This window comes from Meleagris gallopavo, chromosome Z (genome assembly GCF_000146605.3).
Source record: "Meleagris gallopavo isolate NT-WF06-2002-E0010 breed Aviagen turkey brand Nicholas breeding stock chromosome Z, Turkey_5.1, whole genome shotgun sequence".
Taxonomy (NCBI): domain Eukaryota; kingdom Metazoa; phylum Chordata; class Aves; order Galliformes; family Phasianidae; genus Meleagris; species Meleagris gallopavo.
The window spans coordinates 29,282,446-29,295,756 of record NC_015041.2 but is presented as its reverse complement, the minus strand read 5'-3'; the positions used below and the strand labels follow the sequence as shown (position 1 = coordinate 29,295,756).

At 37.8% G+C, this 13,311-nt stretch overlaps 1 protein-coding gene across 4 annotated transcripts in view; it reads left to right on the top strand.

Annotated features, from left to right (window-relative positions):
* Positions 1-13,311, top strand: part of PSIP1 (PC4 and SFRS1 interacting protein 1) — a 35,556-nt gene that overhangs the window by 612 nt on the left and 21,633 nt on the right. For 3 of the 4 annotated variants that reach the window (XR_002109903.2, XM_010725673.2, XM_019610478.2), the window contains exons 2-5: positions 3,649-3,787; positions 7,872-7,988; positions 12,312-12,419; positions 12,989-13,051. Coding sequence is in view for 3 of the 4 variants with exons in the window: in XM_010725673.2 (XP_010723975.1) it covers positions 3,649-3,787; positions 7,872-7,988; positions 12,312-12,419; positions 12,989-13,051 (427 nt within the window). In the remaining variant the exon portion in view is untranslated. Of the gene's footprint in view, positions 1-3,648; positions 3,788-5,494; positions 6,559-7,871; positions 7,989-12,311; positions 12,420-12,988; positions 13,052-13,311 lie in introns of those variants that run through there. The other variant, XM_019610479.2, reaches the window with a different exon arrangement.

Here is a 13,311-nt window from a genome sequence, read left to right as displayed (position 1 = left end):
CAGAGGCATTTGAGCTCGTATTTGTTTGTAAGGTATTGAGGAAAAATGAGAACATATCATAGAATATCCCAAGTTGGAAGGGACTCCCAAGGATCATCGGCTCCAACTCCTGGCTTATCGCAGGACCACCCAAAGCTCAGACCTTATGTCTGAGAGTGTAGTCCAGATGCTTCTTGAGTTCTGGCAGCTCACTGTCTGTGACTGTGACTGTGACTGCGTCCCTGGGGAGCTTGTTCCAGTGCTTAACCACTCTCTGGTGAAGAACCTTTCACTAATATCAGTCTGACCCTTCTCTGTTGTAGTTTCATGCCGTTCCTTCAGGTTCTTTTGATGTTCACCAGACAGAAAAGATCAGCACATGCTGATCTATTCCTCTTGTGAGGAGCAGTAGGCACTATGAGGCCCTCCTCAAGGTCTTCTCAAGAGTCTTCAGCTGCTCTGCGTATGTCTTCCTCTCTGAACCCTTCACCATCTTCTTTGGGCACTCTAATAATGTCATTTCTGTAGTGTGGTGCTCAAAACTGCACATAGTACTCAAGTTGAGGCAGCACCAGTGCAGTGTAGAGTGGAGTGATTTGTTGTTGATGCTCCCAACAATGCTAGGATTTTGCAGACACACATCTGTTTTGAGGGGAATGCATTCCGCTGCTAAGTTCTGTTGTGGTTCTGCCCTGTTGAGGAAGGGTTTGGGGTTGCAGTGTTTGAATACTGTCCCTTTACTTAATGAGACACTTATTTTAATTTAACTTAAATTTAAGCAGTACAGTAGATTATATTTATTCTTAATTCTTCTTCCAAGATGCTTTTGCAGTTAAAAATACAGTATTGTATAGTTTGTTTTCCTTGGTGATATGTATAGTTCTGGATTGATGTTGTACTTTAAGTAGTTGTTTCCAAGTTGGCAGACCTAGATTGAATGTAAAGGAAGAAGAGTTCGTTATCTAAAGTTTTAGAAATACCTCTGCAAATTTTGAGAAGCTTCATGGTACCTTTTAATTTTCAGTTAGATTTCTTGACTTGTACTTGGCTTTGGAATCTTTTGCTAATTTGCATGGGCAAATTTAGAATTCCTTTGTTATCATCCTTAACAAGATAAAGTTTTACTGCAGCCTAATTTTCATTGGGCTGTATATGGTCAGGGCAGTTTCACATACAATCTGCAGAGTACAAGGACATCCTTTACGTTGCAGAGTACTATCTGAACTGTCTTGTTCTTTATGCGTGTAATTTATGTAGTGCTCCTCAGAGTGGTAACAGATGAAACTCAAGCTTTTTGATCATACTTACTGTTGCTTACAGCAGATAACCTGTGGGTAACAATGGGAAGAAACCAGTTGGGTGAAAATGGAGAGTGCCTTTTCACAGTGCTTAGTTTTCTTTAGGTTTGTAGCAGTAAGCAGTGAATTAGCAATCTGTCAGAAATTAGTTAGATATAACAATTTTCTGTACTTCTTAATGAGAAAATCAGTTTGGTACACTTGTTCTCTGCTTTGCTTTTCACAGTTAGTTACACGTATGCACTCTGTACTGTATGATAAAGTATTACTTTAAGTAATGGCAAGTGTCTGAAAGCCTAAACAACTAGTTTAATCACATAGAATATCCATGTGTGTTCTGTGTAGTCTAGCTGTGTGTAGGAAGAATTATAGGGGGAAATATAAACAAGACTGACTTGAGAATAATTATTTGCTGTTTGCTAGGAGTAACATGAATTTAGTTTTGCAGTTTACTAGAAACAAGTATAAAGTAATAGTTTATTGCTATTGTTGGAGGTCTTTCTAAAAAACAGCTAAATCTCTTGCTGTTCGAGTGCATAGGTATATGCTTAAAGTAGGCTTTGGGGATTTGGGTGTTTTTATTTCTGTACTGTCCTAATGTGGCAGCACTACCCTTTTCTAAAGGAGTATCAAAAAGTAGGTATTTGAATGAAGGCTTTATTGCTATCTGTTGTGCTGGTAGATCACACTGTTGCAGAACTTGTGTCATAAACAAATAGAAGGTCACCTAGAACTGTAGTTTTAGATCCTTTATATTAGGGGAAATGTTTCTTTTCACTCTGTTTTTTTTGCTTATTTTTGGTGCATGAAAGTTTAAGTACACCAATCCAGTTTGTTACCTTTTCATGGCAGTTTTTTGTCAAAGCTTGAAGAATATGTGTAGACCTTGGAAAAACACTGCTAAGCGTGAAGAGAAGAAAGGAGGCAATGCTTACTGTCTTTCCAGTTTCTTTCTGTCTCCCTCCCCAGTCTTTTGGTCCCGATATGAGGACTTCTGCAGTACGTTTCCTTCCTGTGCTGGCTGAATCCTCTCTAACCATCTCTTCCTGTAAAGGGGTGTGTGCAATGCAGTCTGTTACACATGCATACTTTACACTTTTTGCACGTAGGTAAGCATTTTGCTGCTGGAGTAGAAGGTGCTTAATCTTTCTAGATCATAATGTTCTCTTTCAGCCTAGTAAAGTGTCTATCTAAAGTAGCCCTTCTGAAAGATGATGATGAAAGTAGTAGAATGGAGATCAGTACCATCTCTGTCGTTTTCCATGAGCTACTACCTCAGAAAGCAAATATCTGTAACTTTTCAGATAGTTGTCTTATATCAAACATGGCTGCATCTGAGAGCATAGCAAAGCTAAGATTGAACCACCGAAGTGTCTCCTTTTTTAACAGCATTGAATTGGTGCACTGAAATAATGACTTGAAATGTCTTGGGAGTAGAACAGGAGCTATATTGGCTTTATTCTTCAGCATAAACCAGAATATTTGTCCTCCGTAATTTGTTGTTCACTGTCTAGCTTAGAGAGAATAGTAGCATGGATATGATGACTTTTACATATGAGAAAAGGAAGGCTAATAGCTTTAGTTAAACAGTTCTAGGATAAGGGGTAGTGTTGTTCAATGTTTTTGCCTCTTTATTTGACAATGATACGTAGCCCAAAGAACTATACTGGGAGAGTAAATGAAAACAATTGGTATTTAGTTAATCAAGAATAGAACTGGGGAAGAGCCTTACCATAACAAACAGTTTAGAGTTTTTATTAAATTCTGTTAATAAAGTTTGTTTCCTTACTGAGGAAACTGAATTAATGCTGAGTTACACTGCATTCTTGAAGATTTTGGTGGTAAGTGCATTCAAGTGTTGCTTTTTTCCGTGTCTTAGACACTTAATATTCTTTTTCAGTTTGGTCTTCTAAATATATTGCTTTTAATTTAGTAACTTCAGGAGACTTTATGCATTAGCTTGGAACTGTTCTGCTTTTATTTGTTCTCTTTTATTACACTGTCAGGATTTAAGGATGCTTAACCTTAAATATTAAGCTTGTTTTTCTAAAGAAGCACGTACTCTTCTTGTTTCTTTCCAACTTACTTGGTTTGCCTCACAGTAGTTGGTTGTATTAACAGCTGCAATCTTAAAATGCAGCATTGGCTGCTTCTTGCCTGGATACTCAATACTTGAGGACGGAGAGAGGCTGTCTGTATGGTGCCAGTAATGAAAAACTTGGGCTGTTGAGAAAACTAAAGATGTATATGTAGCAGATTTTGTTGTGCTCCTAAGTTGTCTTTCTTGAATGTTTGATGCATATTTCTCCTTTGAAAAGGCTGTTTAAAACATGACATTTTTTCATGGTAATTTCTTCTGTATCTTCTGAAGGGCGTTTCTGGGACCAAAGGACATATTCCCATACTCTGAAAATAAAGATAAATATGGAAAACCAAACAAAAGAAAGGGTTTTAATGAAGGGTTGTGGGAAATTGACAACAATCCAAAAGTGAAGTTCTCTCATCAACAGGTAAGTTATGCAATCTTCAACTGTTACTGTACTATTGAGGGGAAAGAAAAGGGAAGAATGTTCCTTGCTGTAGGGTAATGAATTATTACTGTCACTCAATCATAGGTTTATTTTATTTTCTAATACAGGTTTTTTTCATGTAACTGGGGATTTCAGTTCGTGTATAAACACATGGCGAATCATGTTGACTGTTTCAGAAAAGTTGAAAGTATGTTTAAAACACTGCTCAGTCATGGTGAATGCTCCAGGTGGTACTGTAGTAGTAATAAAAATGATAGATATCTTTATTTCTCTCCTATGTGACATGCCATTTCTTTAACATTTAATCCCTCCTCTATAACATGTCCCAAATTACTGTCTCTTTACGTTAGAAGATGGATAAAGTGTTAATAAGCTTCTTACGTAGAGTCAGCAGAAAAGAGGATGTGCTCTGGATATACCTGTTCTCTGCTCCTGGATACAGAAAGATGCTAGTTTCCTGATCCCACTGAGAAAAACATATTAGTAAAGGGTGCTTGGGTTGTTTTGGTTTTTTTCTGCTATGGAAAATTGAGTCATTGAACTGTCCTCTTTACTTTGTGATAGTAGGCATACAGCCTGGGTGCTTGAGGGAGTTGTAACAATGTAAAAACATACAATTCAGTTATAGTTCACAACTGACTAATAATCTCTGTACGAAAAAAAACCCAAACAACCGAACAGCAAGATCTTCCAGTGCATTTTTTTTTTAGCATATCAGTATTTTCTCGTAATTTGTGCTTGTTTTCATAACATCTCAGACACTTCTAAATACTTTTTCAACTGGAGATAGACAAAACGTGTTGCCAGCAGGCGTATACATACTGATTTCTGAGTCTAGCACATCTGAAGATGTTCTTTGTAACTTTTCAATATCATTTGAAAACTTCAATCCAGCTTCTGAGGTAGCTCTTTAATAAACTGTGTGTTGTGGTAGCGTTCTCTCTGGAGCCACTGGATTGTTTCTTCCTATTTTCACTATTTCTTTATTTAAAAACAATAAAATAATTTCACAAGCAGTATTTAAATTCTGTTCTGTAACTGAACCTTAAAAATGAACTTTCGTGGGAGGTATCTTAACTGTAAAAGTAGATGGATTACAGAGGGACGGTAGTGACTCCTCCACTCATATATTCAATTTTACAGAATTTATGAAGTGATGTGGTAGATGAGGCGAAAATTCTGAAAAAAATTTGCCCTTAACTTCAAAAAGTACTTTGTTTTAATAGCCTTCCTGTTTTATCCTGTGCATTCTTTGGAGCAGATCTCAGTGACCTTATCTTTTACTTGCAGGCTGTTGAGATGGTGCTAAAAGAGAATACCTGTAAATGGCAGCCGCATTCTGCAAAAGAAATGAAATGCAAAACTGATTAAGGGTTACTTGATCTGACCTAAAACCACCTATAAGAGTCTACTTTAGGGAGAGTTCTTTGGCAATAGTTGATGCTTTCTAGTCAGTCAGTCATGACTCCCCAAAGATGTCATTTCATGGGAAAACAAAACAACCATTGAGTTATTTTTCAGAATGGAATATTACATCACTGTTGCTTCAGAGCACAGATTAGATGGAAAAATCTGGCTTTATCCACAAATAAAATTGTAGTGATATTTGTTTTTTTTTGTTTCAGTTTTACTTGTTTTCATCTTATGTGTTCATATGAGCTTTATTTTTTTTTTCTTACTTCACAGAACGATGTACAACTCACAAAGCTGGGGTTTCAGAATTACCTTGTTTCACGTCCTTGTCGGTTCCCTTGGTGTTTTGACTACACTGCAGCTCTCCAGTTGATGAGGGTGTTGCCTTAGTATCACAATCTCTAAGCTGGGGAAATGAATGCATACAGGTTCTTCCTCCTCATAAGAGGACGCTCTTCTGCCTAATAAATAAGAAATAATCTTTGTTATTGTCACAGTTAGTAACTAAAGACTTTTTGAAAGTAGTAGCTCAAGACATCTTAATCTGGAAAGGAAATAGTTTGAGTATTTCATGTAATTATTGGTATGGTTTGCATGAGACTTCTATGTGAAGTAGGTTGGTAAAATGAGGAGGCTTGAAAACCAAAAAGGGCTTTTAAAGCCACGAGCAACAAAACCCTCAAGTCAGGAATTCTGAACAATTTAGGTAATTAACGCAGGGGGATTTTTTGTTAGTGATGTGCACAAGGAGAAACAGAGACACTTGTGAAGAATACATTGGCTTTCATCTGTTGCTTCTGCTTCCCCATTACTGTCCTCTGGTCCCTTTGGCATATGTAATAGTCCCTAGTGGAGGTGTAGTTACTTTGCTTTTGCTGCTCCTTGTTTCTGTCTTCACCTGTGGGTGGGCTCCTCCAGGACTGTGGTCCCCTCAAAGGTGTACCTTTTTACCCCCACTCTCTCAGCTTCTCTGGGCTCTGGCCTGACTGGGAGCACTCCTCCTGTGCCTCCGTTTTTCTCCTCAGTACCTTTCCTACTCTGGCCTTTTTTCTGCCTCAGTGTCCCTCATGCCCTGCATGGGCATTAGGTCTGTGATCAGGTAACCCCTTCCTCTTTATTTCTCCTGCCATGCTTGGTCTCTGACCTTACCATTGGTTTCTCTCCAATCTGGGGCTGTCACCTCCTTCCCTGAGCCTTTCTCCAGCAGTGCCCTCGGCCCTGTGCTGGGCCCAGCGTGGGCTTTCAGTGAGTGCAGAGCTGGAGCAAGCTGAGGACAGCCCCTCAGGGCTCTCCAGTGACCTGGGACACAGACTCATAAACCTGCTCCTATGCCCAAGGTAGTGTGAAAAAGGGTCAGTGTAGGGAGCAAGTTATCTTGAAAATGAAGACAGCTAGTTGGCCGATGATTTGGAGGAAGGGCTACTTAAGTAAACTGTAAAGTGGAAAACTTTTTCTAGAATATCTTGAAGTAGGGCAGTTTATTATTGCCTAATAATATGTTGTGGTAGTCCAAGTGAGTAAACATGTATTTCTTAGCTATGTTCTTGGAGATGAACGTACCTTAAGTTATTCCCTTTGTCTGCATGTGACATACATATTACTGTTTGGTGTTTTTAAAAAATAAATAAATAAAATAAAATAAAATTAAAAAAAAAAAAAACCAACAAGAAACCCCCAAACATTCTTAGAGTTAAGCGAAGGACAGTTGCAGGACAGCAGGACAGTAGCAGGGAAGACAGTTCCATTGTCAGTCTATAAATGGAGCGTTAGTAGGCAATTGTGTCAGGCCTCACAGAACATAAGTTTAGAGGGGAAGTAATCACATGGACAAATTGGCAAAATTGAACTTTTATTTTGGATACAAGACAATATTAAAGTGCCAGACTTGTCAGCTACTTATAGGGAGAGATGAACTTACATTTTTTTAATCTCTTTTGGGTGTATTTTTCTTGATAAGTTTTTCTGATAGTGGCATTTTTGTTGAACAGCCAGAGCTAGCTGGAACGTACTGAAAGCAGTAGTAATGCATACCAGATGTTGCTTATAACTGCTAGTAAGGGAAGTGGCGGGTAGAAAGGAGCTTGTGGCTTGGGCTGAAGTCCAAAACCACATCCGCAAAGGAGGAATTATTAAAGAGTCAGGAGAGTTCTGCCAGCTTTGTTCAAAGGATATTTAGGAGTGAGAATGCTATTCATAAAGTAATGGAATGAAAAAGAGTCATTCTGAATTCACCTCATCTATTTCTGTCTTTGACTTTCATTTTTTAGCCTTTGTTATGTTTTCTTTGCTGATGTTTTCAGGAGCAGGTAGCTCTTTTTCACTTAGATTAAATGCTTTTAAAATGAGCTTTCATTGACAGTAGTCTTAGAAGTTGAATTCAACTGAAACTTAATTTTCTTAATTATGCATGAGAAAAATCTTTCTTTGCAGTACTTTTATCTTTATTGCATCAGAACTTGAAAGTATTATCGCAATAATACAACTTCAAACGTGAGGGAAATGAAAAAAATTATAGATTCCTGGAGTTTATTAAATGTTCCTTATGGTGATGTTTTCTTCAGTGGCTTACAAGTGATAGAATACCTCTCACTGTACTTATTCTGCAGTCCAGGAATTCAATTACATTTCAATTGTGATTTCTCTATTGAAGTCCCATCCAGCTGTTAACACATCGATCAAAGAAACTATTCAAGAAAGCAGTCAAGAGGCTGCGGAGGGAAGTGAAGAAAAATCAGGAGCCAAAAGGAGAAAGCCGTCTATCCCCAAAGTAAGTTACTTAATTTGTGTTTTGTTTTACTAGAAGTTTTTCAAGTAGAAATTGTATTGCTAGATTTTCATTAAAGTATATAGCTTCACTGCCATAGCTGCATTGCCTTTGCTTGTTTCTATTCTTCAGCGTATTAGCATTTTATCCTTCATATACCTTGCAGGCATTTTGCATGCTTTTCAAAATTAATTTCGTTCTGATCAATATTTCAAAGTCGAAATACACTTTAGTACATAGAGCATTTCTTAAGCATATGAGACTCAAAATTATCTCCAAGGTTTAACTTTACCTTCTTTTCACTGAAGACTGTTCAATATCATAGTCTGGTGTAACTCTCCCTTCTTTTGCAACTTAATCTTTTTTAAAAACCTAAAACAGCATTAGAGCCGATCTAGGCTAAAGGGGTTTTTCAGTGTATTTGCCTGAGTAACTTTAAGTCAGTTTGAATTATTACACACTTGTGATGTGAATGGATATTGAAGGTAATAGTACGTAATGGGTAGAAAAGATAAGCTGCGTCAATTGACGGATGAAGGAAGTGTCTTTTGAAATGTCAATAGTTTATACAGACAAGGTTTAATTTAGGTGCTTTGTAAAATTAAAACCTTCTGAAACAAGATTGTGTTCTTAAGTATACTGTATTTGTACTAAATAAAATGCCTTTCTACCTGAAACGTCTTAGCTTACTGCTGCTGTACATAGTCCATATTTCGAGAGGAATCTTCCTAGCTTACCATGCATTTAATGATAATAACACATGATAAAACCGTATCACATAGTTTTTAACTTTCTGCCCTTGAATATTTTGTGTAATTCAATGTCTTTTACATGTAGTACAGAAAAGTTGCATATTCTTAGTTTTCTTAGACCAGAATCCTAAAATGATAAAAACTGAGAAGCAGGTGAAACTGATAAGTTTATGATGTCTCATAATTCTAACTCACTTCTAAGAATTGCTACACTATGGGGCAGTGGGTGCTTTTAATTGTCAAACTCTTTTGTACAGACTTGCTTTATTCTAAGTTTTCCTTTTGATTATTTGCCAAGTTTTAGTGTAGCTCTTTTGCAGGTGTTTGCAACTGTCCTTCAGTATTGATTCACATTTGAAACTGAAAACTTTCCAATGTGCTTAATAATGCGTAGTAAATCCCTTGTGGAGGACTGGTGTCTAGGAGCCCTAAGCTTATTTTCCAAGAAAGGGAAAAAGACCTGTTGAGTTTAGTAAATGAACAAAATATTACTATGCTTTTACTATACCAATATGTAATATCAGGAGTTATCTATGATTCTATGATTGTTTGTGGATTGAGACTGAATATATTTGTTTCTACCAGCTTCTTGTTGCTTTGATAGTTCTTAGTTTCTTGGAATGGTTTGTGTTAAAAGAGACTGTTAAGATCATCTAGTTCCTCCTGCTACAGGCAGGGACAACTCTTGCTTGACCAGGTTGTTCTGAGCCCCATCCAGCCTGGCCTTGAATGCTTCCAGGGAGGGGGCATCCACAACCTCTTTGGGCAACCTGTTCCAGTGTCTCATCACCCTTACAACAAAGAATTACATCCTAATATCTTGTCTAAATCTACCCTCTTCCATTTTTAAACCATTTCTCATCCTGTCACTACATGGCCCTTACAAGAAGTTCCTCCTCAGCTTTCATGTAGGCCCCCTTCATATACTGGAAGGCTGCTATAAGGTCTTCTCAGAGCCTTCTCCAGGCTGAAGAGCTCCAGCTCTCTCAGCCTGTCCTCATATGGGAAGTGCTCCAGCCCTCTGATAATCTTTGTGGCCCTCCTCTGGACCTGCTCCAACAACTCCATGTCCTTGTGCTGGGTGCCCCAGAACTGGATTTGCTACTCCAGGTAGGATTTCATGAGAGCAGAATGAAGGGGTGGAATCACCTCCCTAAATTCCTGGTAATGCTTCTCTTGATGCACCTGAGGATAAGGTTAGCCTTTTGGGCTGCAAGTGCACATTGCTGGCTCATGTTGAGTCGTCAGCTAACACCCCCTAATCCTTCTATTCAGGGCTGCTCTTAAGCCATTCTCTGCCCAACATGTATCTGCTTGGGATTGCTCTGACCCAGGTGCAGGACCTTGCACTTGGCCTTGTTGAACTTCATGAGGGTGGTTGGTATGGCCCACCTCTCAAGCCTGTCCAGATCCCTCTGGAAAGCAACTTTTCCCTGTAGCGTGTCAACTGTACTACTCAGCTTGATGTTAGCTGCAAACTCACTGAGGGTGCACTCAATCCTACTATCCATGTCACCTACAAAGATGTTAAATAGCACCACTCATCATCGGTCTCCACTTGCTCATTGAGCTGTTGACTGCAACTCTTGAGTGCAACCATCCAGCGAATTCCTTATCCAGTCAGTAATCCATCCATTAAATGCATTTTTTTCTCCAGTTTGATGACCAGGATGTCATGCAGAGCAGTGTCAAATGCTTTGCACAAGAGCATGCAAATGATGTCACTTGCTGCTCTTTTCTTCCACTGAAACTGCAACTCCATCTTAAAAGGCCCCCAGCTTTGTGAGGCATGACATGTCATTGGTGCAGGCCATGTTGGTTATCACCAATCACCTCATCTTTCTTTTGCTATGCTATGGTAGGGCCTTCAGGAGGATCTGCTCAATGATATTGCCAGGCACAGAAATGAGACTGATGTGTATGTGGTTCCTTGGATCTTTTTTTCTCTTGAAAAGAAGGATTATGTTTCCCTTTTTCCAGTCAGTGGGAACTTCACCAGGCTGCCATGACATTTCAAATATGATGGATAGCAACTTGGCAACTTCATCTGCCATTTGCTCAGAATGCATGAGTGGATCTTGTTGGGCCCCATGGGCTTGTGTAGCACACGTTCTTCAGATGTTCTGAAACGTGATTTTCACTTACAGCAGGTAGATCTTCCTTCTCCAAGTTCTTGCATTGCTTTCTGCAATGTGGGTGGTGTGGCTAAAGCCCTTGCTGCTGAAGACTGAGGCAGTTTAATACTAGCAAATTTTGAAGAATTATGTGATTTATTTCTTGTAATTACACTTCAGAAACACTTTATGTAATTTTATGGTAATATTAGTAAGCGAACTTCTCTTTCTCTTTCTTGTGAATGCACTGCTGGTGAAAGCATTTGTTACCCAACGTTTGCTACTGCAAAGGGAAAAGCTTAAACTTTTTCTTGTTCTGAACTGATTCATCGCTTTGCTTCACTGTCAATGTATTCAGCAAGTAGCTTGTGGTACTGGGGGATGGCAGTGGCTTTATGCGTCATGTTCTTACTGAGAAGAGCTTCCTGTCTGTTCTGAGCTGATAGTTTGATACAGAAAGACCAGATTCGGCCCTTTAAACACTAAGAAAAGTCCTGATGTGATGGATTCATGTAATCGGTTTTGATCAATTTAAGGCAAAATATGAGCAAACTTGCTCTTTTCCTTTTGATATTAGTGTATCTTGTTTTTAATCATAGAACTTTGATTTCTTACTGTTCTAGTGTACAGTGATAGTCTTATTGTTGCAACCTGAAAAAGTACAAGCAAACTAAAACAGAACAGTCCTGAGTGATACTACATATTTTTAAGTAATCATCAGTATTGCATGATAGTCTACTGCCTGAGCTGCTCTGTTCAATTTTGAAGTTTTAAGAGCTGTTGCTGCTATTAAAGTAAATTTTGCAATAGTTGGGGCAAGTCAAGAAGATGAAGTTAGGAAAAAGAAACACCAACAAGTGTAGGCTGCAAGGAATTGACTAGAAACTTTGTGTTCAAACCTAACTTCTCATCTTAAAATACTAGTTCTCTTCTTACTTAAAGTAAGCAAATAGAAGAAACTGTGTGAAACGCCTGGGTTAGATGACTTTATCACTAATAATTGTCTGAAATAAGATAAATACCTTGCATGTGATCTGTTTACTACATGAAGTCGTTCTTTTGTAGAGTTTGGACTTTGTTCAACATGGTCTGTAATTCTTCCTTGTTTGTATGTGCAGATAGATCTAAGTGAATCTTGAATTTATTTTATTAAGAAACACCATTGTGACTGAGTTAATCATATCTGGAATTCACTTGAATGGTGTGAACAGTTAGAAATACTCTTTTAATAGTAATGCAGTGAAGTAGCATAGTTATGTTATCACAGACACGAAGTGGACTTGAAGACACAGTGGTCTGCAGTATGTGAAAGTGGTCCTGCCATTAGTTTCAGCGCGTATATAAGAAAGCATGTATGTAGACTGAGAGTGAAAAACAGCATGATGATTATTGGTATGTTCTCATTTAACATTTTCTTACTTTTTCATATGTTTTTGACTGTGTATTGATTCTGTTTGCAGTTATCCCCTAAAGAGGATAACAACTTACCTGCAGAAACTGAAGCAGAAGAAAAGGAGATGCCTACTACAAAGGAAGATGATGTACCTTCTGAAAAAAACAGCAAAGAAGTATGTGAAAGCTTTTACTGTGCACCAAATAATATTTTAATATTACATCAGTTAATAGAGAAATTTTATGTGCTGGGAAGCCACAGCTACTGCTAGAGTGACAGTCTCAGTTTGATATGTAAAACTTACTGTGTATTCACTCTCATTGAAATTAGCAGGAATAGCTTTCATCAGGTAGATAAATCAGATTAAAGTTTACTAAGATCAGTTTAAAAATTGGGGGAACAGTGTTTTCATCACTCCGTTGCAAATGCAGCATTTTTTTTAAAGGACTAGATAAAGAGACCAGTTGCTAAACAATGTTTTAAATAAAGGTATGTAGTAATGTTGTAGCCTATCTTACTTCTAACTTTTCAGTAGGAAATCTTGGTTACCGTATAATGATATTCAAAAGCAGGAAGTGTCTTTATGATCATTTTGTGTAAATTATATATTCCCGATTCAGTTGTGGGAAGAAATAAAACAAACTAGATACATGGTTTTGTTTGTGAAAAAGATCCCAAAAACTTATAAATATATCAGATATATTCTTTTCCTAAACTCTTAGCACCGTTTTTAATTTCTCACAGGGTGTGGTGAAAACAGATGATGCTTCTATTCCCAAAGTTGCTAGAAGAGGAAGAAAAAGAAAGGTAGCAGTATACTTAATCATTTTTTATTTAAATTTAATTTTAGTAGTTTAATTTGAATTTGAAACTACTCCTTTTTAAGTTCTTTTTAAGTTGATGCATTAATACTGACAGCAGGGATGAATGCAGATATTTACTTGTGGCCTGGTGTGTTTGCCACATAAATTACTGTCATCTCCTTCATGAAAGATCTACATTTGTGTATTTCTACAAAGGCAACTTAAATTACATAAATTTTGAAGTTTTAAAGAAGACCTTATTTG